The sequence below is a fragment of the Pygoscelis adeliae genome, unplaced genomic scaffold, assembly GCF_000699105.1.
Source record: "Pygoscelis adeliae isolate BGI_AS28 unplaced genomic scaffold, ASM69910v1 Scaffold103, whole genome shotgun sequence".
Lineage (NCBI taxonomy): Eukaryota > Metazoa > Chordata > Aves > Sphenisciformes > Spheniscidae > Pygoscelis > Pygoscelis adeliae.
In genome coordinates this window covers 1,161,085-1,186,798 of record NW_008824723.1, presented here as the reverse complement: position 1 = coordinate 1,186,798, position 25,714 = coordinate 1,161,085, and the positions used below count along the sequence as shown (strand labels likewise).

The window sequence follows — 25,714 nt, the reverse complement described above, 5'->3', positions numbered from 1 at the left end:
AGGCAACTTAAAAAACCCACTATGGAGAGTATGCACGTCCAGTACAACAGTCACTGTAGTGTAAACGATCAACTTTATATAGATAATCTAGCTCTGCAATATATGCAGAATACTACGTTCAGCTGCTGTTGGTAAAATACAAGAACAAAACAGATGTAAGAAAGCAGCACTGAGCAAACTGAAGTACTACAAGACTTCCAGTTTCTTAGAGCACAAGTCCTACACTTACACTTTAGGAATGTATATAAAGCAAAAGACAAAAAGAAGAACGCAATTTTCACAGTTGTAACTGAAGCCACTGCATTATCCTATCGTGGTACGTTTATCCTTTTCAAACTTCTGTCATGTTTTTTCTTACAACCATACGGAACAGGATACAAACCCAAACGTTGCCATTTTTTTTCCTTGCTGTTGTCCAGCATCAATGCCACAGATTCTTAGTCCATTATATATTGTAGGCTAGTAATGACAGGATGGTTAAGTCTCATTTTTAATTACGACTATTTAAAACAAGGCAGTTCCAGTAAAGAAGAGAGTTGGCAGAGTACTTTAGACAGCTGCGTTAAGAGTCTTAGCTTTTTACATCTCTTGTTCTCCTCGTGTGCTAAATGGGACACACTTTTTTTAAGCTGGCAAAAAGTTGTTAATGCCCAATATAGACAAAGTGAAATCATGCTACATAAAATCATCCCCTACAAATAGAGCCAGATCATGATTTAGTTGAAACAGCTCACTGTTAATGTTTGTCATAATCAACAGCTAATGGTTCAAGGAAAACAGATTCAGAGAACTCTCTGCCTACACAACCTCTGCTGTTATCTTCATTTGCTAATGACTGTCACATGAAAAAATCAAGAGCTCCGTTCTTTCAAAAACATTAACCAACAGCACAGATCTAGTTATCTACCTTAAACTCAGTTTATGACATCAGGAGTTTTCCTACAGCAATCATCACCAGCTTCAAACAACAAGGGACTAACTCCCAGTGTGATCAAACCTCAGACACTCCTGGTTTCATACAAAGAGCAAGATGAATCCATTAGTGAAGAACCCCATGAACAGAGCCAACGGCTTCAGCCCTTCTATAACTCCACACCTCCATCGAATTCTGCCCGAGACGAAAATGTACCACTCACCTTCAAAGTGGCCTTAAGTCATCAGCAGGCCTTTGAGTTTGCACTAACTCAGCCTCAAGTCTTTTCCCATTGTACTGATTTCTCAAGGCCCCGGCGTTAAGCTGACCTACAGAATTCAACAATTCTTAATGCCCCATATCACCATGATACTTTTTTAACAGAAGGTATCACTGAGCTTTCGGAGGAAGTGTTAAATCTCTTACCTTTATACAGAAAGATTTTTCAGTAATACAGTACAAAACTAAACAGAATTTATGTCTGAGTAACGAACATAGAAAACTACTATTGCAATCTTGTGGTGACAGCATAGAAATTTAACAATCATCAGAAAGCCTAGAAAGGGCATGTTTAGTTATAAAAGAAAGATTGTCTCAAGATAAAAATAGTGCTGACAGCTAAAAAGCTCTCTGTTGCAGCAAGATATGCAGTAATGAGTAACAAGTTCTAGACGGTTTAAGCATTTCCCCAATACTGCAACACAACACATTTTTGTAACACTACTTTCACATGGGTTATGCTGCAGCAGCGGTACACTTCTTAGTGGTTGGCACTAGGAATTAACCATAATAGAAGAAAGGCATTTAGTGATCAATGCATGAGAATCCCTATTTGACCTGCTCCTTAGGTGTGGTTGAAAAAAACCGAGGACGGGGACCATCCGTTCCATTCAGATAATACACCGTCTTTGAACATGAGATTCTTGGCAGGAAGTGGAACACCCATATCTGCAGAAATAGGCTGCAAAAGTGAACTTGAAGAACTAGCATCATGGAGCTGATCCAGTGCTGAAATACCTTCCTAAAAGCAAAAGGAAGAAAAAAATAGTATCTTAAAAACAAGACAAACAATGAAGGATTTAACAGGTAGAATATGACAGTCTAATCTAATCTGCAAATACACTTAAGTGTTTCTAAAGTGTGTTACTTTAATCCAATAAATACCAAATCATTATGGAAGTAAAAACAGAATAAACAAAGGGAAGCATGAAATAAGCATACAGTTGCCTCAGCTGCACCTGTGTGTGCATTATTTGGCTTCCAAGAAAACCTCAGGGAAGCCTGAGGCTTAAAATTGAAAGAAAGACCTAGCAAAATTAATGTAAAGCTATAAAATCTTCAGGACAGCTATTGTACTGCTATTTATACCATACGGTGCGAAGAGCTATACATGTATTCGGAGGCACCAACTTGACCATATTTTGAGTAGTTTTATTTCCCAGAAGTTTGGTTTTCTCAGCTTAAAAATCACTTCAGCACCTTCTTTTTTTCTCTCTATACAGATCATCATCAAGAACAGTGTATCTCAGAGATAACATCTAAGAGATTAGGACAGGAGTCACTTGAAACTGTTTGACAGATGGTTTCAAGGCTTCAAACTTACTGGGAATCTCCAGCATTCTCATGAGAAAGCAGTTTCAGGGTCACACCATCCATAACACTACCTGGTTAAGTAACCTGCAAGTTCCTTACCTTACTGAAAAGACAGAATTTTAGAGAAAAGTACCATAAGACATAAGCAGCTAAGCAGATTCCATGTTACATGTGGATGTGCCTTGCTGGCATATACTTCCATGCAGACTTACAGCAGGCTGCAGACCTGGCATTCCTCCTTGCCTGCTACACAAGACCCTATTCTCTACCTATGCTCTTAAAAAATCCTCCCAGAGTACACAGTTTAACATATTTATACTCATTCAACACCAAGTTCTAGAGGATCTTTAGGACAACTGCAAGAAGTATACTGGTATGAAATGCATGTTAATGTATTTTATTTTTTCCTAAGGGAACACAGTTGACTTGAGATGCAGATAAAAATCTCAAAAGATTAGCATGTCCATGGTTTGTAGTAAACCTCCCTAACATATCTAAGAAGCAACCAAGTAACCAGCAGAGTAGACTGTGTTATAACAGGAGGAGCGAAGAACAATTTTGCTGTGCAAGTCCCATAAAAACCAATGAAACTAATTACACACAAGATGCAACCACAGAAGTTGAGACAAGTATTAAATAAGGCTAGAAAAGGGAGATGGAAGTACTCACTTTTTGATACCAGTAGAATTTGAGGTTGATAGTGCTCTTAATACAGTTACCATTTAAAGAAAAAGCAAATAAAACAAATGCTGTGTGTGTCCATACACCCGAGAATGGCAAGTAGGAGGGCAAAAAGGGATGACAGACCATAAAGAATGATTTACATCTGGATTATTGCTCCTTACCTGGAATGAATGAACAAAATTAAGGACCTGAAGAGACAGCTTTCTACTGGAATGTAAGAGTTTTTGAAGGCTGTCAAAAACAAAAGAGAAAAGCTACGTCCAAGGTGCACAAAGTTTTACTAGTAAAGTAACACCATAGTAACTTGCTCACAATTAACTCTAGTAGCACCTAACATCATGTGACAAAGTCAAAAGCTTTCACACAGAAAGCCTGGTAATATTGTCATCACTGAAGTGCTCAACTCATCTCATCTGCTCCTGTTGAGTCTAGTCAGCTAAATGCTATTTTCCCTATCATTTACACCATAATAAGTGAAACTACTGCAATTGAAAAATGCTATTTTACATAAGATACTAATATATTAGACTTTATCATGTCTCATTCTTATCTAGGACAGTCTGGTAACATGACTTGCAAGAAGCAGATTAGTGACACACTGTTAAAAAGCAGCTCAACTACTATAATAAAATCCTTAAGCCGTGTTTTCCAGCAGCCTTATTTTTGGTCTCCAGAACCAGGCTCTAGGAAAAAAAACTAAAAAAAAACCCGAAACAAAAACACAAACCCAAAAATCCCATTGTTGAAAGAGTAATCTTTCATAAACAAAAGCTACAGTAAAAAGCAGAAGATAGATTGATCATAAGCCATGACTAAACTTAGCAAATAAGATACCAATAGTAAAGAAAATTTCCACAAGAGCTAAATGCATTTTGCACCAAAGCATTACCAGTAAGCTTCCCCTCTGCCCCCAGAACAGGGCCAGGGGGGTTAGGAGGAGGATAGAAAGCCTGTGCTAGGCTAGGAAGGGGAAACGAATAGGAAGGCACCTAAATTCACTTTTTTTTCCTGATCTGTTCATCAACAGTTTACTACAAAGAATTAATTTTTGCCTTGCAGAAACTACAAAAACAGCCTAATGTTTATCTTACCACAACTAGGGACTACTAAGATTGTACATCATAGCTGGTATCTGTGAGCCAAAAAGCGTCCACCTCACACACTACAATTAGGTACTCTATGAAACTTAGCTCAGTTCTGCTCCTATAGTTATTGAGTTGTAGGTATCATTTTTTGCAGAAGCTCTGGGCATAACACATACAACCTGTTAAACCTGTAGCTGATAAGTTACAGCTCACCTTTCTTTTCTGCATAATCCATGACTGGCAATTTTTCTGCAGACTTTCTGATTCAACTCAGAGCTGAAGAGTGGAATGCCAAAGCATAATTCCAGGGGAACCCATTCCAGTTCTGTTGTGGGTACTGCAGAAAGAACCAAGAGACAACCAAATTTTAAGAAGAGACAAAGCAAGAATATTCAACCCAGAACCAGTTCTCTCAAACCGGGCTCCAGTGGACAGTTCATACTTTTTAAACACAGTTCATTTACTGAACTGCTCAAAGATTTAAGGGAATGTGAATTTTAAGGAGGAAGAACACTTAGCGTTGCACTTACCGTCCCAGACAATAATCAAACAATATGTGTTCAGATCCTTAAAAACAAGATATCTCAGACTGAAAGTGTTTAGTACATTTGTCATGTTTTTACCTTCAAGGCTTTGCTTGACTGCAGAATCCATTGAGGTTTCTTCTATTACCATCTCAAATGATTCTGTGCTCCCATTAACATCAGATCCTGATGCTAGTTCAGCCTCTCCTAAAGGTAAAGTAATTCTTACATAAACATTGAAGAAAATATAAGTTTAGACACCACCTGATGTAAGGAACACAACAAAAGTTTTGCCCAAAGACCATACAGCTATAAAACTGGAGGAATGGATATGGAGAAACACAGGGCCTGATTCATTTTAGGACTAGAGAGCCACTTAGGGATCCTCACACTTAAAGATTAAGTTCTGGCATATAAAAATGGCACAATTTACTTTTAATGTTGTGAAAATTTTTTTTTTTCTTCTATTGACTGTTCTAGTCCAGTGATTTTCAGCCTGTATTTGCTATTTTTGAGCTAGTCCCAAAAAAAGAGTTAGAAGTAAGCCTACTGCCACACTAAATAAGGGTTCCTATCTGTGTTGGACAGTATTTTGTAGAGTTCCAAATCAAAGAATTATAATCCTTTGTTCAACTTTGCTGAAGTGATTGTATACAAAAGTAAGGGAACACAGCCAAAAAAGACAATTATTGGTAACTAACCTCTTCCATCAGAAGCATCGCTCAGCTTTCTGTTAGCATGCTGACTTGTAGGATTCAACATAGTGACATAGCCACAAAAATGCTGCAAGTCTATTTTGTTTCTCAGTATTTTTAAAGCCGTATGAATGCCCATGTTCACACGAGAGAAGTCTAGTAGAAAACAACACATATTCCAGCTTATGTTACTAGAAGCCTCCTCCATAGTAATACAGTTCATCTCTAAGCCAGGCTAAGTTTTTTATCTGGATTTTCCTCTCTTGCAGTGCTCCAGGTTAATGATCACATTGGTAGATCTGGGATAACACATAAGCGATCACAGTCTTCCCACACCAAGCACTAACTGGTATTTTAAAGGACAGTAAGAGAGCCGAGGAGGAAGAAACACACAAACAGAAGATGATCTCTCTCTCATACACAGACACATACAGACAGCAGGATAGGAATGGTAAGGTTCAGCTAGGAACCAGATGTCCAGCTCTTTCAGTGCCAGTCTTTTATGGCAAATTCAATACAAGATACACGTTCCACATATCTGAGATTCTGAAGAATTAGAATACAGTATTAGCGGGTAACAAGGAGTTTCAACACTGAGTTGTTCATGCTCTAACAGAGATTTTGCTTTCAAGATTTTTCACCTAGCATCAAGTCAGAAGAAAACAGACATCCCAGAGAGAGCAAATATAAAGGTAGCTAATTTTGAACCTAGTAAAAACTAAATTAGGAAATGAGCTTTACTTCTAATTGACCCAGATTTTTCTAAGTGGCAGCTTAAATAATTTTAGATTTCATATCTGTAAATTCATACTTTCATGACAGCTCTCAGCTGGGAAGGCTATGGCCTCAACTATCCAAAGCTTATATCCTTCAGATCAAGGAGTATTTCAGAACATGTTAATTCCTGCCTTTCAAAATCAGTTGAGCCAGGCAGACTTTGAAGGAATAGGAGATTTTGCTAGCAAAGCTCTTCCTGGGGGAAAAATCTCCATAATAGTTCCTAGTGCTACTGACTAAGATATGCTTGTTCAGTTTTGGTCTCACCTCACAGTTAAGAGATGCTGAATAGAATATATGGATCATTTATTTATGCACTTAATAAATATGCTAGTTAATAATGAAGTATGCACAAAGAAAGATTGAGGTGTTTGTGGAAGTTACTTCTTTACCTCAGTGCTAGGAGAGAAGAGAGGCCAGAAAACACATTCTAATTAGGACACAGAAGATAGAAAGGAGAAGACCGTATCTCTAAGCTCAGAACAGACTTGTCAAACATTTAAATATTCTTTCAATTTTCTCATCTAAGTTGACTCATAAGTCCAAGAAAATTTGTATTAAAAGGATTATTGCAACCTTACTGCACAAGGTAACGTGCAAGGAAATTAAATATGGTGGTGTAGAAATTACATTAAAGACAGTCAGTTACCTCCCTGCTGCTCAGCTTCGTCAAATGGGAAAGGTATGTGCATTGTTTCTCCCATTCCATGCATGCCATGCCCCTGAATATCAAGAAATTAAATTAGGAACAGAAAAATATACTCATCAGCTTAGCTTAGTTCTACTTGTGCTCCCTTTTAAGGAGTACCAGTCAAGTTGATGAAACAAATAAGCAGATTGAGATATTTATACATTAAAGCTCTTGCTTAGCTGAAATAAATAATTAATGAGATACCCCACCCTTCCCCCTAAAAAGCATTTGAATAAACACAATGAAGTTAAACTTCAGTGAAGAGGAGCAATTTTTCTCTCCAATTACTGGTTATAAACGGATTTCCTAATTGCTTAGCACTTCTGGAGCAAAACGGGGTTTCCACCCCTAAGTACAAAACATTTTTGAGCAGTCAAGGCTATCACAAGTGGGCCTCTGAGAATGTGTAATTTTATGATTTTTACAATATTAAACATCTATTTATTTGAATGATTAATCTGAGAGTTCAGCTAAACTGAAGAAACAGAAGAGGAAGATATTTTGCTTTTCCCAAATAGACAAACCCACTCTATTTCTGCTGTTTGTGATAAAGAGCATGTTTTGCTCAGTTTACTGTAAGAGCTAAATACCAAGCATCTGAAAAAGTGCATTTCTTGAATAACACTAGATACTCACAGTTACCTTATACCACTGCTGTCTAAAAACCTTGTAGGCTCTTCACTTTCATTCCAGTTTCCTACATTCCCACTCTCATCAATCCACATCTCATTTTTAGCTAGCAAAACTGTATTATGTCTGCCCATAATACAATAATGCATAAATAATATGCATACAGTTCAAAACCCATGTCTTAACCACCACTGAATCATAGCAGCACTGGCTACAGAAGTTAAACATATTTTTCAGCTCTTGGCAAAACTGTAGCTCTCCTACATTGTTAATCTCCTCTACCACGTAACAGCTTAACTCAAAAAATTATGCATGTTTTCATCATTTATACAGAGCACTCTGTACCTGAATTAGAACAGCAGAATGCGTTAAAGCATCGTTCAACATTGTGAGCACATTTGAAGTAGGAACTACTCCTGGGTCGTGACCCCAAGATGTTATTAGTAAGCGATCATAACCCTAGAAGAGAGAAATTAAGAGTATTTACAGTAGTAATGGACTATCCAAGCACATAAAGTGAGATACTAGAGTTAGGCATTAGCATATTGTTACGGTTAGGAAGTTACCACAGGTAACTACAACTCTAGTGTTATACTTTGTACCAAGGATCACGTTCACATTCCTGGTAAAGACAGAATTTTGCCAACCTCAAAGTTAAGATGCTATTTTGAACAGGAGGTGTCTGTCACCAATTCCACATAGTTATGTGGCCATCGCAGCAGCCTCCTAGCAAATAGGAGATGAAAATAATCCCACGTAAATTTAAAAGCAAAATAAGCGCTAGATAAACTAACACCGTCAGAGAAAAAAAGATATATCAATCCCCAAAATACCTATCCAAGGGGGAGGGACAGAAAGACAAGAACACTGACTAAGAAGTAATTTCCTAGTTTCTCTGTTTTCAAGATTGAATTCCCCTGCATTTCCGTAAAATTTCTAGAAATGTCTTGACAGTTCCTTAAGAAAATGACACTGCAGAATGGTAGCAGGAGAGAAGCATTCACATATGCATGCAGAGGGAAAAAGCTCCAATAAGTTTGTGATGGTACAGAATGTGAGATCATTTAGTACAAGAAAACCTGACCTATCAGCACACTGAGATTCAAGCAGTATTGAAGTTTTCCAAGGCTACCACACTGAATGCTTTTTACTAATAAAAGTGCACAATCTGTACACTTACTGGTAGTTTAAGCTAATGACAGACTAAGATTTGAATCAACCTCATCACCAATGGCCTTACAACATGCCTTCTGTGCTAGAAGCCTTCATTCACTTAATCTTATGTTATCTTAAAGTAAGTCTTAGAAATAGAAGTATCTACAAAACTTTTGAAATCAGAGAGGGAAGGGACACACAAAAGAGGTTTGAGGAATGGAAGCTACATCTACAAATCCTAGAGCCAGAGATAACTGCTGATGTAGGTACACTGGAGAATGCACATCCCGCTCTGAATGTCTCCATACCATTCTAATATGTTTAGCTCACGTATCTACTCAGAATGATGAGATGAAAACCGTAGAGGCCTCTCTGCAATTATAAATTTGAACAATATTATTTTACGAACTCTGTTGTGAGCAGCAAGACTCAAACACTGCTAAGCGTCTGCAGCATTTCAGATCAAAGATACAACGATCTTTGGTTCAGGCAAGTTTAGAAGTTGCCATGGCCACTTCCACCTAGGTTTGCCTAGTATACAGAATACCTAACAGTACTCCTTTGTGGCACATCTGTCCTTATTAGCATCTCAGAGACAGAATGGGAGAAGGCAGCATCTGAACCCTTCCAGGCATGAACTGATCACCTGCACTGTTTTGTGGGACTCCTTGCCAAAGCACTGTACAGATGCTAGCAAGTTAGGCTGGAAGGAATTTGGAAGAGCAACTGATCACTGCAGAGACAAGAATTCTAGTCACAACCTCTATATACACAAAATCACATACAGCTCAGGAAGTTTGACACCAGCACATGGGGAAGGCTGGAAAGGTCTTAAGAGGAAGTATTACGTATTGTGCTTATTCTTCCTACTTCCAGCAACTGCTAGAGACAGGCTACCAGGCTAGGAAGACCTTTTGTCCAACCTATAGTGGAACCTTTCTTAAATTATTCTGTCATTTAAACTGCACGGAGAATTACAGCCTAGAACTTCAAAGTCTCCATCACAGATTTCTACAGTGGACAAACTGGAAGTGATCATCTTAGCCATCTTCTAAACCAGGAAAAGTTGAATGTAGAGGTGTCCTATTTTTTATACGATACTAGAATGAGCACAATATACTATGTCTCTATCCTTTGATATAGCTCTTCTACATCTTTGTAACACACTCTAGGGATGGGCTTACAAACCTATATTCACAATGACTGCAGTACCACATTTTACACTAAAATTGAAAGGGGTGGTGTCAGATACACTGGAGTCACATTGTGACAAGAAGAGAGACATAAGTAGGATTCCTTTTTCAGGATCTAGAAAGAAAACAAACCAAGATTCTACATAAAACTTGCTTCTAGAAAAGGTACATCATCGACAGTGAATTATACCTGACTTCAGCTGTTATCCCTGAACAGTGTACAGCATATCTTTGAAACATTTGGATAAGGGAAGGAAAATAAATCCATGCATATGCTACCTGAAAAATGTCTGGAAGTTTTCGAAGACGTGTTCCTTTAGAGAGCAACAGAGAGGGTGGTCCTTGTCCAGTTATTTGGTAAATATACAGTTTGAACCAAACTGAACTGACTTCTGGTATCGCAGGTCCAATATGCTGAAAGGATTATTCAAGAAATTAGAAAGAACCTAATATTGCAACCGTTATACGTACAGATATCATTTAAGAATCAACAGTCTTAAAGAAATATAAATCTAGTTTTGCAGCACAGGAGTTCAAATGCTACTGATGATATTCTAGGTACTCAGTCCAGTATTGCAAGACTCTACAGGAAGGTGATAGTAAGGTATTTTCTATGAATATAAATTCAAGAACAAAACGAACAGATAAATTGTTAATAAATTAAACAAACTTAATTTACTAAGTATTCACATTTTTCCTCACTAAACACTTTTTTTTTTTTTAGATGAAGTGCAATACTATTCTACACGCCAATAATTGAATCTTTTTAAAAGAGACATCTAACAGATGTATCCAAAACAAAGCTATTAAGATATTATATTACTAGATACCGGGGGGAAAAACCTCAGTGTTTTTTCACCTGGGGCGTACAGCTGCTAATAGGTCGAATTTCATTGGTGAGTGGTGCCATGGAAACAAGCAAAGTATAATTTTTGTTGAGAACTCTGCTGCAGGTAGCTGGATCCAAGCCAAGCAAACTCTCACATCGTAAGAGGTCCAAGGGAAACCCTATGTTGAAAATGTAAGATTCTTAAATTATCACTTGAGATGGAACATACAACCCAAAATATTATTTCAGATTTTCCCTTCTCCCCTGCTAAGCCATAAATACAGTATTTTCCACAACTAAGCTTTAAATTACTGGAGTGAATTTGAATAAATCTGTACATAATTTTAGCACTACAGCTTGTTCCTCACCAACTAAGTGATCCCAGGAAATAAGCATAAACAGAGATACTGAGGAAGTTAGGTACGATTTTAAAATAAATACGTAAATCTACCCCCATTAGAAGAAGAATACACTCCCTTTCATGACTTGAAAAATGTTTCTTTGACAGAACAACTCTGTCTGAAAAAATACTGACTCCTTTATTACGGCTTTCAGAAGCACATGATTTGAAACCAATCTCTTCTGCAAGTTCAGGTTGCCTTGCCATCATTATAGAATCATAGAATCATTTAGGTTGGAAAAGACCTTTAAGACCATTATGCCTTTAATCTGTTTCTTTGGATGTTAAGTCCAAGCCTTGGCAACCAAATCTGTCATTCAACAGGCAAATCCAGTAATGCAGGCTCAAAGGATGCTGAAAGAGTGATGTTTTGGCTTAAAAATATTTTGAAACAACTAGGATACAGATTGTTTTCTGAAATAGCAGTTTCATCGGAAAGCTGAGTCCATGCCAGATAAGTAAAAAAACTTAGAAGGATTTCCTCAAAAGTGTTCACAGTACCGTTATTTGGTTGATCAGGCTGTACAGCTTGTGCCCCTAGGTCTTTATTATGCCGCAAAAACAGTATTGTGTTTCTCAGTGTAAGTGCATGATCAAAGTACCGTTGTGCTTCCCCTTCACCTGTGCTTTGAACCTACACAAGAAGCAAAATAAATGCATACAAGTGGCATGTTGTTTCCACAAGCATCAATTACACAAAAAGAAAGATTAACAAATTAGCATTTTAAAGCTTTGTAATTGAGTAACAACCCTGCAGCTTATATGCAAAGGTGATTTACAGCTACTATTAAATGAAAAAATGAGTCTTGGCCATGCTAGTCAAACGGCCAAAAAGTACACAAAGACAACATCTATAAATCAGAACTACAACTCAGTCTTCACGTAAAAGTATTTAAATGTCCAGTCATCCTGACTGGTATAAAAGCATACAGCAATTAACAGCAGTTCTCCTACATAATTCTACAGTTGTCCTTCTAGAATTATCTTTAAAAGGTAGATAGGTTAAACATTCCAGCACATAATGGTCAAATTTTCCTACAAAAATGATGTGCAGACTTTCAGAAATATTAACACCTTACTGAAAAGGAAGTGATTTCCATTGAACGAGCCCTAGTGCAGGTGTGTGTACACACAGACTCAGGCAAATGTAGTTCATGAACTCACTTTGCTCATCCAACTCATCACATTCAGGGACACACCATGCATGTATATGAAAGTCACTAGAGGTATAAATGCTGTGAATAAGAAACATTTTAACTGAACCACTTAGGTTCAGTATGATAAGGTGTTTGTTCTTATCGTTGTATTGCTAAATAAGCAGTTTTACACAATGAAAATACTGGGGGGTTTTGGCCCCTTTACACTTCAAGTACTGAAAAAGCATTTGGTCAAAACATGTAACAGATTACCTTTTCCAGCTCCACCAAGAAGCTGTCAAGACTCTCATCTGACAGTTTTCCTACTTCAAACATAGTGACTGCATGACTTTTCAAGTTCTGGAACAACAAAACAAAACTGTCTTAATTCTTCGAGAATAGAATGGGCAAGTAAAAGTTTTATTAAGCAAAAGCATTTCTTAACAACAAATGATAAAGAAGTTTTTTAAAATAATTACACCTGTTTTATATTGAAGTCAAAGTATTTTAGAGCTCTACATATTTATTCTTTGCATAATACATTGAACAATTTTGACATACTGGTGAGAGATTTCCCATCATTAAAAACGCAGTGAGAGTAGAATCAAACAGGAAGGCAATACGCTTTGTGTGTCCACTAGACAGATTCAGGCTGCTCACACTGGCTGTTTCAGCTAATAGAGAACAAAAAGAAAACATATGATCACATTTGTTTTATTTAAAAATAAAATCATCAAGTTTAAGTCAAAGCTATTTAAAAAAAAACAAAACACAAACGTTAGTTATTGCCATACTGAATAGAACAGGATTCCCTTATCACTACTAAACTACTGATTGACTTAATTCAGAAATTGGTATCTTTGCATCAATTGATATCCGTAATGCAGATTACCCAAATAGTTTTTTTCTGAAAATGAGGCTGAATAACTTTAAACCAAGAAGTAGACACCACCTCCCCCACTGTATATTCCATATGAAGAAAGGATCTACACAATCTGTGTTTCACTTGTTTCTAGACCCCTTTACAGCCTATGGCACTCAAGAAATATAAAAACAATTGATCTTAATGTATTAAAATTTACTGTTAGTGCTAACCTGGATCATCTTGACTGTTGGTATCTGTATCTGTGGCTGATGACCCAGCTTCCTGTATAGGACTTCTGTTTTCCCCACTGTCCCATGAAAGCAGCATCTTTTGAGGGTCCAAAGTACTCCTATTAACGCGAATTAAAATCCACATCTATCGGTCACTGTACCACCAGAGAAGTATCTCTGCCTTCCAGTGCTAGTAGTCCATGCATAGGCATACCCAAATACATGCCTTTCAATACTTCTAAGCCCAAAATCAGTCAAGTTTGATGTCCCTCAGAGTCCTAATTTAGCTTCAGCAGAAAAGTTTGTTTGGGGTTTTGAAATATCAGTTTTTGAAAAAGAGATCTGAAAAAATCAAGCCACCATCGCTGAAGAAGAATCCAACAGAAAAAAAATCTAATTCACTTTGTTCTCACAGTCCAAATCAGCATTAAAGAAAACTCAGGCATAGTGGTCATTTTAAATGGCTTAACAGAAATCGAACTAAAAGTGCTGGACAACTCTTAATTAATGCAACTTGGCACTCGAACTTGGAGAACCCTTTGTTGACTGGTATTAACATCACTTTCCCAGGATTTGATACAGATACACATATATGTGAGAGTGCCAGTGACAGAACTGCAATGGTACCTGACAGCAAGCAAGCAAACTTTATGTACGTATTCACTGACAGAAGTGCCAAGAGGCATTGTCGCTGTACTAGCACAGTAACAGCTGTTATTTCTGGCCCCAGCAGTTTAAAGCAAATGTACACTTGTCTGCCTCAGAAGTGAGCAACTAGGCACTTAAAGGTCAAAAAGCCAGCACTAAATAACAGCAACAAAAGTAGTACATTGAACTTACAGGGTAAATTACCACCCTTTATCCTCGGATTAAAAAGGAGATCAAGTACTCTAGACATTATATACATTAGAAAGCCAAGTGAGATTAGTTGTTGCAGAAGTCCAAGAAAGCAACCAATAGCTTTACAATCAGATTTTGGCTCTAGCTTGCTCTTCAATGAGAAAAATAAGCCTTGTGAAAGAATGGAGACACTTACTTCAGTCTGTTTACCGAAGGAACATTCTTCCATGATGGATGAAGATTATCCAGGTTTATTACTTGGCCTTTCTTATGAGCAAAGCCCAACCGACAATACATGGACACAGCATTCTGAAGAAATACACATACACATAATAAGGAACTGCTATATGAAACCACGTTGCAAGACAGTGAACTTTCCACATCAAGTTCAACAGATGCATTATACACACATACCTTTACTAAAGACAAGTCAATCTCTAGGACGTTTGCAAGCTAAAGAAAGAAAAAGAAGAATCAATAATACAGTATTAACAATGCAGGGTAATTCACCACCTGTGGGCTTCGGTATCTTTTTGTTGGTTTTCTTTATTTTTAAACCCAGCCTGTACTGGTAGGAGCAATTTTGCCTCCATCAATTATACACACATACCTTTACTAAAGACAAGTCAATCTCTAGGACGTTTGCAAGCTAAAAAAAAAAGAAAGAAAAAGAAGAATCAATAATACAGTATTAACAATGCAGGGTAATTCACCATCTGTGGGCTTCGGTATCTTTTTGTTGGTTTTCTTTATTTTTAAACCCAGCCTGTACTGGTAGGAGCAATTTTGCCTCCATCAAAAGTGATGAAAAAAGGGGATGAAGTCTCATAATTGTCCCACTTGAAAGCATGCAAAAGAAATACGAGGTTATCTTCCACTGTGTAATTTCTAGGTTAATCGTGTATCAGAAGACACACAAAGAGGAAAACAAATCCTGAATATATTTAATGGGTATTTTTCAGGTGCTTATTCACCGAGTTTTGAGAATAAGACCTTATGAAAACATATTTCTCATATTAAAATTATAAATACTTATGCAAGTTACATTTCTACTTTAAGCCAACAGCCTGCATGTTTTCACTGCCAAAGAAAAAAAAATTTTACTTTTTCTATTTCACACTAGCAAAACAGAACCAATCTCATTAGGACAGTGGGAAAACAGACTCTGTTCCAGTTCTAGCTCGTATAAAATAGTCTACGTTAGTCACCCCTGTATAAATTCATTCCAGCTGATGGAATTGTTTCACTGAATTGAAGTCACTCCTTCAAGCCTATAAAAGTTACATTCAAGATTAAAGAAACAGGTTGGATCTTAAGCCTGGCGATACCTCTAAATAAAATCACTTGATATCGATCCATATCTCTGCCTTAAGTATTTTCAGCAACGTGCTTTGGGCCCTTTCAAGCTTTCCTGTCTGCCTGACACAGGGTAAGTTTTACTTACCTCTGCCACATTAGTGTGTTCATCTATTGAAACAAATATCTTGTACAGGAGTGTTTCAAAGTAATCACCTTGCACTCTGTTCATCACAAAACCTTCAAGTGGTGGCACTGAAAAGAAGAATTACTTGCAAAATTACAATTTGGTAACTTTCTTTATTAAACAAACTGCATAAAAACAGAAAAATAAATTTACACTTATTTAGTTTTCACAGTACCTGTAATTTTGAGGATTTCCCGGTCACAAAGAATAAAAGTCTAAAGATAGTATACATGGTATTTAAAATTCTCCCACTCTTAAGAAAAGTAATCGTTATCAACGTGTTTTCTTACAAAAACTAAAGCCACTCTACCTCACATCATAGCCTTGCAGTCTCCAGCTCATCCACTACAGATAATTTCCAGTCACCCAGCCCATAGAGTGATTTTGTAATGTGGATGGAGATTAAATCACGGCTTTGATTGGAGTGGGACACAAAAAACCCACCCCACTGACATACTCCAGAGCTGAGACTCCCAAAGCTATTATTTAAGCAGTAAGTCTCTTGTATTTAGAGGACTTTCACTTAGCTGATCTCTACTACAGCAATGACAGGTACTTCCGCATGGCCAGGTTCCAAACGATTTATGTCTTTGCAGATTACACTGAATTCGGAAACCCCCGAGACCTAGCCTAACATAATGAGTTGTTCAAAGGGCAGCCATATGCTGTGCTAGTTTAAGCTCCTACGTAGTCCCCAGACTCAGCGCATGACTGTAATTGAGGTGACAAGATCATGAAGGATGGAACCGGTATCTATAAAAAAGTTGCATCTATCTAGAAAATAGGAGTCAAAAACCCATGCCCTTTTGGCAAGGCAACTGTGTTTCTCTATGCTATTCTTCCTTTTCATTACAGACATATAGGAGGGTACTTATTAATTCATGCCATGAATCTTTAAAAGAATCTCATCTTACCTAAATAGGTATACAAAATAACCTAAGAATTCAAGGATTTACATAATAAAACCAATGTCTTAATAGGGTTGAAAACATTCAGTCAGGAAAAATTTTCATAGCTCAAATGTTTTGTTTAAGCAAACTCATGTACGCAGACAAGCAGCTTCCAAGACAGACAACGACAAGATAACTGAAATGAATCCATGAAAACATAGGTATAATACCATTAAATATTTACTTACCTGCTATACAGCTGTCATCGGATATTGGTACATCAAGGTAAATAAATCCTTTGTTATACAAACCTTTATAAACAAAAGCACATCATTTTAGAAAAAGCATTTTCCAGAGTACTAATGATACAAAGTAGACTTCCCCATCAGCCAATTCAGAATTTAAAGTAACTTTTCCTAATAGCCTCTGCAGTAGAATATTACTTTGCAATGCATGGATCAATAAACCACATCTAATATTGAACAGGTGTCACCCTAAAATAGAGCTCTTTACTTGCAGTCTGATGCAATACACTTGGAGCTCTACAAGTACTTTCAGGACAATCGAGCACAGTAGAATGACCACAGATTGAAGCAGCTACGTTTGACAAAGATGAGTGTGTCCCTGCCTAAATGTTAACTTAGTTTTCACTGTCATCGCTGTACTGTCAAGAAGTGGTTTTTTTTAATCCTGAATTAGTTTCGTCAGTTGAGGATGCTGGCTACATTTTGGTCCTGCCCTAACTCAGGCTGGAACTCACACACTTTGTAGCAAGGATACAAACTAAATCACATCAGTTCTGATGGTCCTCACAGGTCCTTCCCACACATCTTCACTAAAGTCTTTTTTACACAAGTGTAAAAATAAATTCTGGGGCACTTCAATGCAAGATGTCAGCAAAACTGCAGCAGATACAGAGGGACACTGCATACAATAAGGACAATAATATGGTAGATTTTAAATGACACTTTCCCCACGAGACTCATTTGAGCACTGAGCATCTCAACTGAGTTCTGCAGAGTAGATAAGCCAGGGAGAAGTTTTTAAGGAAGGGCAAAACATTTCAGCATGGTTATCTTTAGAGTATAAGGTTTGTAACAGCTGTGCTCTAATAGTAAAGCATAAAGCTAAATCACACAGTATAAAATAAGCCCAATTTATTGTCAGTGGTTCCTTTGATGTTACCCAAGATCACTCCATCTACATCATATTCATTACAGCTGGGAGGAAGTGTGCTAACAACCCTCAGGTGAAGTGATATTAAACACATGAAGGAAAATTGTCAGGATATTTCACATACACACACAGAGCTCAGTCCAGCTATAGTGTGTATATATAGGTATATATCTATAGTAAAATTACTACCCTCAGTCAGATCTTAAATAAAATGCCTGCAGTACACCAACCACTAACCTGAATTCATGCTGATACAACTGCTGTTCAGCATGGGCAGTGACACATACTCAGCTATGCAAACTGATGTGTATCAACAAACCAGCTTTAATGGATCAGGATGACACTATGAGCCATCAACATGCTAAGGATGCTTTTCACTGTCTCTCCTTCAGATTCAGCTCTCATAGTTGATACATTCTCACTTACTGTACCTGAAATGTACTGATGGCATAGTTTGGACTAAACAGTCCTCTTTCTCCATAAAATCACAGACCATTATATTAATCATCTGTACATTCTTTTTCTACCCATAAGTTAGGGTAGAAAGGTACATTAGATCCTTCTAAACCTACTAAACTTGAGCTATAACCCTCTCCACAAGCAACACCAGGCCATGTACAGAGAAATATCATTAAGTGTTTTCTGAATTCAAATTTTCTTAAGCCCTATACTGTTTTAGATCCACTCCAGAGCTTGAATTTCACCTACCTCACTTCTGTTTTTATTGTTTTGTTCTGCTTCAGTAACAGGCAGTGGAATTCTGCCTCAGTTTCTTAACAGAAGTACAGTGCAGATTTGATTGCTTGTAGTAAACCAAGCATTTACAGACTGACTTCTCAAGGAGGAGTTTGGCAGTGAATTTGTACTCCCTTGACTAGTATGATTTTTCTGTATCTAATACTTGTTATGCTGAAACGGGGAGATGTGCACACCATTTTTCAGTAACAGTTGCAGACCTCTGAGAAACAAGACAGCCTCTTAGATTTAGGCCCAATTTTCATGGTGTTCAAACAGTACAAAATTACAAAAAACTCTTCTTTGAAAAGCAAGGATTGAAATTTTACCACCCAGGATTACTGACTGACACTTTTAATTTTAGTTTCTCTTGTCCTCATCTACCTCCCCACAATCTTTACTGATTGACAGTTTCCAATGAAAGAATTTGTTGAATCAAACAATAACAGAGCAACAAGCTGCCAATGGCTCACTGTTAAACCGTTTACAAGGTCCAGACTGCAGTCTGTACAAGCTCTTGAGTGTTTTCCTCTAACTCCTCTTATGCTTCAGCTGTCTACATCCCCTTTTATTCCTACTCTCAAAATTTACTGAGCAAGATCTACAAACAGAAAAGGAATGTCCATTAAACACGTACTGTGAACTACATTGAAGTCTAATGAACCAGCAAGCTGAGGACCTGAATCAATTATCTTATCAATAGCAGACTTCTCCGATGTAGTACAAATCTAGGTAAAAGAAATCATGTTAGTCTTTTGTAGAAATAAGTCTATGCAACTTATTTAATACCAGTCCAAAGAATGCAAAAACATTACAGCCTCAAGTCAATCATACGTAATACAGGAAGTAACCCATGCTCTTAATAAAAATGTTTGCACTGAAGAATTCACTGCAGTTCCTGTTAAGTCTTAAAATTTTTTACTCTTGTCCCCACACAGTGTTATGCATGCTCTAGGAATGGTACTTAATTGCACAGGCATTTGGCAAGTGAAGTCCACAGTATTAACAGGTTTGCTCTTTAAAACTTCCAGAGTGTTCAACCACACAACCGGAACCATTCTAGAAAGATGTCCATTACAATACCAAAGCAACATGCCTCAGGTTAACTACTCTGGGTTGACAGGATGTCAGAATATAAGTAGCCACTGCCCAAGATATTCCCAATAATAGACAAAAAAACCTTCCATCGCTGCTTTAAACATATTACAATCTAAACAAGACTTCCAGAGGAGGTATTAAATGCAGATCAAATGACTAGCTGACTGTAAAAAGAAACAGAGAATAGAAGTAGAATTAAGTCAGCTCACAAGTTTTTCACGTGCAAACAATGAAAAAAATAAGGACACACATGGAGCAGAACCAATGACAATATATATAAAATAAAGTCCACTGACATTCTGATTCTAATTATACTGAAGGTGAAGATTCAGTCAAAACTGATCTGTCAGGGCTTAACTATGAAATTTAAGAAAACATATTTTGTTGCTTGTTCCCTACAAAGCACATCATCACGCACACTAGTTACCACAGATTGGTTGACACGCCAGAGGGACGGGATGCCATCCAGAGGGACCTGGACAAGCTGGAGAAGTGGGCCCGCGTGAACCTCATGAGGTTTAACAAGGCCAAGTGCAAGGTCCTGCACATGGGTCGGGGCAACCCCCAGTATCAAGACAGGCTGGGGGATGAAGGGATTGAGAGCAGCCCTGCCGAGAAGGACTTGCAGGTACTGGTGGATGAAAAGCTGGACAGGAGCCAGCAATGTGCGCTCGCAGCCCAGAAGGCCAAGCGTATCCTGGGCTGCATCAAAACAAGCACGGCCAGCAGGTCGAGGGAGGGGATTCTGCCCCTCTGCTCTGCTCTGGTGAGACCCCACCTGGAGTACTGCGTCCAGCTCTGGAGCCCTCAGCATAAGAAATACACGGACCTGTTGGAGCAGGTCCAGAGGAGGGCCACAAAAATGATCAGGGGGATGGAACAGCTCTCCTATGAAGAAAGGCTGAGAGAGTTGGGGTTGTTCAGCCTAGAGAAGAGGAGGCTTTGGGGAGACCGGATTGCAGCCTATCAGTACTTCAAGGGGGCTTCTAAAAAAGATGGCGGCAGACTTTTTAGCAGGGCCTGTTGCAACAGGACAAGGGGGGAGTGGCTTTAAACTAAAGGGGGGTAGATTGAGACTAGATAAAAGGAAGAAATCTTTTACGCTGAGGATGGTGAAACACTGGCACAGGTTGCCCACAGAGGCGGTGGATGCCCCATGCCTGGAAACATTCAAGGTCAGGTTGGAGGGGGCTCTGAGCAACCTGACCTAGTTGAAGATGTCCCTGCCCATGGCAGGGGGGTTGGACTAGATGCCCTTTAGAGGTCCCTTCCCACCCAAACTATTCTATGATTCTATGACACAAAACCACCTCAGCACTGTACATAGTGCAGAAGGGAAGTTTTCAGGGACTATGAGTATTCAACCAAAATTAGAGATGCAATCCATACTAAAATACCTTGATGTCGTCCTCAGTGATGTAGCCAGACTGCACGACCCACCAAGCTTCTATAGCAATCTCCACGGGTTTCACGGGTAACAGATCGTGAGCAGTTTTCCTTCTGAAAAATTTCTGCAGTGGTACAGTCCATTTGAGATAGTAATAAAGAGCACTTCACATGTGCAGCCAGCCATTTACCTTTATATAAGCTGATTTTTATATACATCCATTTTTAAGTACATTATATTCACAGACTGGATACACACAAATACTATTAGCCTTGACATTTAGTAAAAGCACATACTTGTTCAGAAAAAAAAAAGTTTCTCTCCTCCCTCAAATCATACACAAATGGGACGGGAAAAAACTTATTTACATCTGCTATTGTCAAATCTTCACATAAACCCATATTGTACGTGTCACTGATTAAAAACCACACTATTCAAACACATTAGGATCAAGTCCAAATTTAAACTATTTATGACATTTTCTAATGTGAACAGGTAAGAAACCACAGCAAACAAAGTATACAAACGGGGTATTTTAAAAAAATTCAGTGATCTTAAAACATTTTAGGAACATTTTATTTACTTTAAAGGACAAAGTACCCCACATTCTCAATAAGCATGGTGCTAAAAAAGTACAGTGAATTTCAGTCCAAGAAAGAAACTGGAAGGTACTGTTTAATTATAGACCTACATAGCTCCTCTTCCATCGTATAGCCATTACTTTTTGGTTCACGCTATCAACTTCGTATTTTGGTAAGCACACTTTTGGTTGTGAAGCTACTGCAAGAGCACTTACGAGTTTCCTGAAGAAAGAAAGGAACTGTTGCAAACTAACAGGCCTACTTCTATCAGCAGTAATTACAATGTTTTCCACATGTGCTGTTCACATGCAAGGATGCCTGTTCTGACTCATTACCATTGTCTCAGAGAAAAACACACATACTACAAAAATTTACACCTAAATGGAGGACTGTCCCAGAATACACTCTGATCTCAACTGCATCCATAGAAACATGGAATAATTCTTTCAGAACCAGTATCATTATTCCATGTTTATACTGGCCAGGAGACATGAGTTATCTGGTGCCATAGAGTAAATATAGCTCTGAAAATTTACAGGGGCGCGGGGGGAAGACGTAGTACTGAACATCTTTTTCTTCAATGTACTTTGATTTTAAATTAAAAAGCTCTTTATTAACTGCAGGAAACACAATATAATTAGCAACAGACTATGTCACATTCAATTAGCCATACTATTAAACTAACCAGATCCATGAAACTATTCCATTCTTCATTTCCTATGAAATAATGGGGTGGGGGGGAGGAAAGGGAGAGGAAGTTAAAGACAAACTTACTTTTGAAGACCTACATTGGTTCATTAGATCTATATACTGGTTTCTTCCTATACCAAGAAGTCTTAGACCTGAAAAATAAGTAAGGTTTTATTTCTCTTAATACAGGTTAAAGCTGAAGATACATAAAACATTCTTCAAAGAATCAGACCTACTGCTATAATAATATTTTTAATTACTCTTTCTTCCCAAAATAAAAGGGTAGTTATAGGAGCTAAAATCGGTTTTAACTGAATTTGAGAGACAACCATGTGCACCTAAAACCAGAATCCATCCTCATCCATTTACTCTGTACAGGTCAAAAAAAACCCCATACCTCATATCTCTCAAGTCACAGGGTGGCAGGGAATAATCCAACCCCTTCCTCTCCTACACTCACATCAACAGGTAATAACTATGCTTCAAATTAACAGAACTAAAGTTGTACCAGATTTTGGTCAATAGTTTTTCTTCCTCCTAATAAATCCTGCACCATGCACTGGATTAGAGCTCTAAACTAAGAATTAGAGCACAAAAGGCCACATAAGCCTCTAAGGAAGATGATTAAGACCTAGTTGAGTTAAACTGAATCAGAATTTAATTCTGTAATCTCTAGCCCTCAACCATTAAGGAACTACGAACAGATACTGGAAAATTACGCAGTTTTAAATCTGAGACAGAATATGGGTTAAGTCCAGCTTTCTAGTTTGACACTAGTTTTTATGATAAGGTGCTAATAAAAATGTTTAACTTAATTATACCTTAGCAACTGACCTGCAGCTGCTGCAAAAATAACAGAATTGCTAGGGAAAAAAAAAAAAAACAAAAAAGAAAACCAGGGAAGCCCTTCGTCTCTTCATACTCCTGAGTAACACTAGATTTCCCACAAGCTACATGGCACTGAATAAAGAAGTCTTTCCTGATCTGTTTTCCCAGTGTGAACATTACATAGAGGCGAATTAGTACAGTTAACTGACAATACCCTTTTAAAAACAAACAAAAAACCCAACTGTTTTCAAAATCTGCAGGCTACTCCTCACCTGACTACACACAATCCTTAAAGCGAACTATATGAATTCATACAGAAGGTGAGGAATGAAGTCTTTAGCTATGAATAACTTCAGTGGCAGGTTTGATTAACACCCTCCCTATGCCAGCAGTTTGCATTTTCCTCTGTAAGACTTATCAGTAGGCTATTGTTCTTACTCTGTTCTCCTCCACCAGGTTCAATGTTTTTGCTTTCCTAATCTCCCCACCTCATACCCACAACAGTCTAATAGAAAGCAGGATAAAACATCTGGCACATCCAGGAGTGTCATAAAATACCAGATTCTCTTCTCTCTCTTTTCTGGTACATCATCCCTCAACCCACACTGATGCTAATTCACAGGAGCGTCAACAGTCTTTCAGCATCTTCCCAAAGCTTTCTGCCCAACACATGCCAAAAAACGCACTAGGAAAGAACCAGCAGCTCAGCTTCCTGATGCACAATGGCCAGTAAGACTTTCCACCCAGAAGTCCAAGCAAACAGAAATGCAATACAAGCAAAGACAGAAGCTGCACAAGATTTTGCACCATGCCTATCTGTACTCAAACTAGCCCAATTCCAGTGCTGACCGGAGAGCACATGCTCCTTAATATCACTATTTAAATGCTTCTATGCCTTCATTCACAGGCTTATGTTCAAGCAAATAGATGCCCACAAAACCGTTTCCAGAAGCTCCTTATTTCCCATTCATTGACAGCAGTAACACAACTAGGTAATACTTACAGTCAGCAGCAGTGAAGTTGGGTAATGAATCATAGCTTTTTTCACTGTTCATTATATCCTTAAAAAGACAAGAAAACTTAGTTGCAACAAGAAAGTTGTTGTTTCAGAGAAGCAGGTCCAAAATTCTGCCTGTTTTTTTTTTTTATTTTAAGAACAAAATGAAATTAAAACAAATCTATTAAAGTCAGCTACCTTATAAAACTTGCCAATTACTTGATTGATCATTACACAATAAGTTAAATACATAAAAAAAGACACTGCTGTTTAATGTAAGCTTTGCAAAGAAAAATGCTGATTGACAGAGTAAGATAAAAATCCTGTATCGGTCTTCACAAAAAAAACCCCACACCACACCAGCACATGGAATTGCTAAAAGTAGTAACAGAATAAGCTAACAACAAATCCATTAAGTCTGAAATCAATATACACAATGTAAAAAAAGCACTTCTGATATCCAATGAAAATAAAAGAAGGTTGCCCGAGTGCTAACAGAAAACAGAACCATTTTTGTTCTCATAGAAAAGGATCTGCTTCGAGCTTTTGAAAAAGTTTCTAATATGGTTAAGTGTCCTTTTTGAAAGAGAACAAAAAAAGAAAATAACCATTCAAATATGCTGGTTTTTAAAAGTGGAGATTCTCTTTGTTTTATTAATCTAACAAAATGAGCTATTTCTTTTACAGTTTGAAGTGAAGAGTCACAATCTCAAACATCAAAAGAGAAAGACTGGCCTCAGAGTGAGTCCCACCCCTGTTTCACATGACAAAGTCCAGCTCTTGAAAGGCTTACGGGGGCAGAAGGTAAAAAACTGCAGGTACAAGTAGTTCTCCAGAGAACTTCCTTACTGTTTCCTTACCCGTTAGCATACCCTACCCAAAAAGCGAACAAACTACATGACACTGCCTTGTATGTGTTACAGGGCCATCACCAACACCTCTAGGGCACAAAACAACACAGTCTCGCCATAGTTTTGTACTCACCTCCATTATGCCCGTGTAATATGAAAACGGTGTTACTCTCAGACCTTTTACCATGATGTCAGACAAATGATAAGGGTACAACATGAGATGATCTCGACTGTATTTTAACAGATCCTCATAATATTTACGTTCATCTTTCTTGACATGCTTAACTACAAGAGGAGAAAAAAAGGTTACACTGATCTACGAAGTTCAATTTAAAAAAAACTGTTACAACAAAAGGATTAAAAATAGTATAATGGCAATTGACAGAAAACGAAAAACAAAATAAAGGAGTGATGCAGGGCATTCAGCATCAAAGGATTTCTACATAAGATACAAGTACTCTCAGGATACAAGTACTTTAAGGATAATATTAGAACGGAGCAGATTCATTTTACAGGTTACCAGGAAGTGGCCCATTGAGACAGAACTCACACAGACTGTAGGAAATGATCTTTTAATTAGTGAAACTATTATCTACTTTGGGAAGATGAATGGATGCAGTCAATGCAAAATAAGTTGAAAGTCTGCCAACAAGTCATAGCCAATAGCTCATGTGAGTCAGGGCCACTATCTGCATCTCATCTAGTGACAGGTTTTATTTTAATTAGTCAAATCCTCTCTTAACACCTCTTAATTTCTT

At 37.8% G+C, this 25,714-nt stretch overlaps 1 protein-coding gene across 1 annotated transcript in view; it reads right to left on the bottom strand.

The window, feature by feature from the left end:
- Positions 1 to 1,241: 1,241 nt before the first annotated feature.
- The window catches only part of FAM91A1 (family with sequence similarity 91, member A1), a 26,410-nt gene continuing 1,937 nt past the window's right edge, over positions 1,242 to 25,714 (bottom strand). Inside the window, exons 3-24 of the mRNA XM_009323373.1 lie at positions 25,090 to 25,241; positions 24,112 to 24,169; positions 22,365 to 22,432; positions 21,020 to 21,133; positions 19,162 to 19,252; positions 16,862 to 16,924; positions 15,685 to 15,791; positions 14,851 to 14,889; positions 14,437 to 14,549; positions 13,401 to 13,519; positions 12,867 to 12,979; positions 12,579 to 12,665; positions 11,671 to 11,803; positions 10,800 to 10,948; positions 10,220 to 10,354; positions 7,938 to 8,051; positions 6,921 to 6,993; positions 5,501 to 5,650; positions 4,899 to 5,006; positions 4,489 to 4,612; positions 3,352 to 3,421; positions 1,242 to 1,934 (exon numbers count right to left, since the gene is read on the bottom strand). Of these exons, the coding sequence (XP_009321648.1) occupies positions 1,758 to 1,934; positions 3,352 to 3,421; positions 4,489 to 4,612; positions 4,899 to 5,006; positions 5,501 to 5,650; positions 6,921 to 6,993; positions 7,938 to 8,051; positions 10,220 to 10,354; positions 10,800 to 10,948; positions 11,671 to 11,803; positions 12,579 to 12,665; positions 12,867 to 12,979; positions 13,401 to 13,519; positions 14,437 to 14,549; positions 14,851 to 14,889; positions 15,685 to 15,791; positions 16,862 to 16,924; positions 19,162 to 19,252; positions 21,020 to 21,133; positions 22,365 to 22,432; positions 24,112 to 24,169; positions 25,090 to 25,241 (2,357 nt within the window). The 3' untranslated portion in view covers positions 1,242 to 1,757. The remainder of the gene's footprint in view (positions 1,935 to 3,351; positions 3,422 to 4,488; positions 4,613 to 4,898; positions 5,007 to 5,500; positions 5,651 to 6,920; positions 6,994 to 7,937; positions 8,052 to 10,219; positions 10,355 to 10,799; positions 10,949 to 11,670; positions 11,804 to 12,578; positions 12,666 to 12,866; positions 12,980 to 13,400; positions 13,520 to 14,436; positions 14,550 to 14,850; positions 14,890 to 15,684; positions 15,792 to 16,861; positions 16,925 to 19,161; positions 19,253 to 21,019; positions 21,134 to 22,364; positions 22,433 to 24,111; positions 24,170 to 25,089; positions 25,242 to 25,714) is intronic.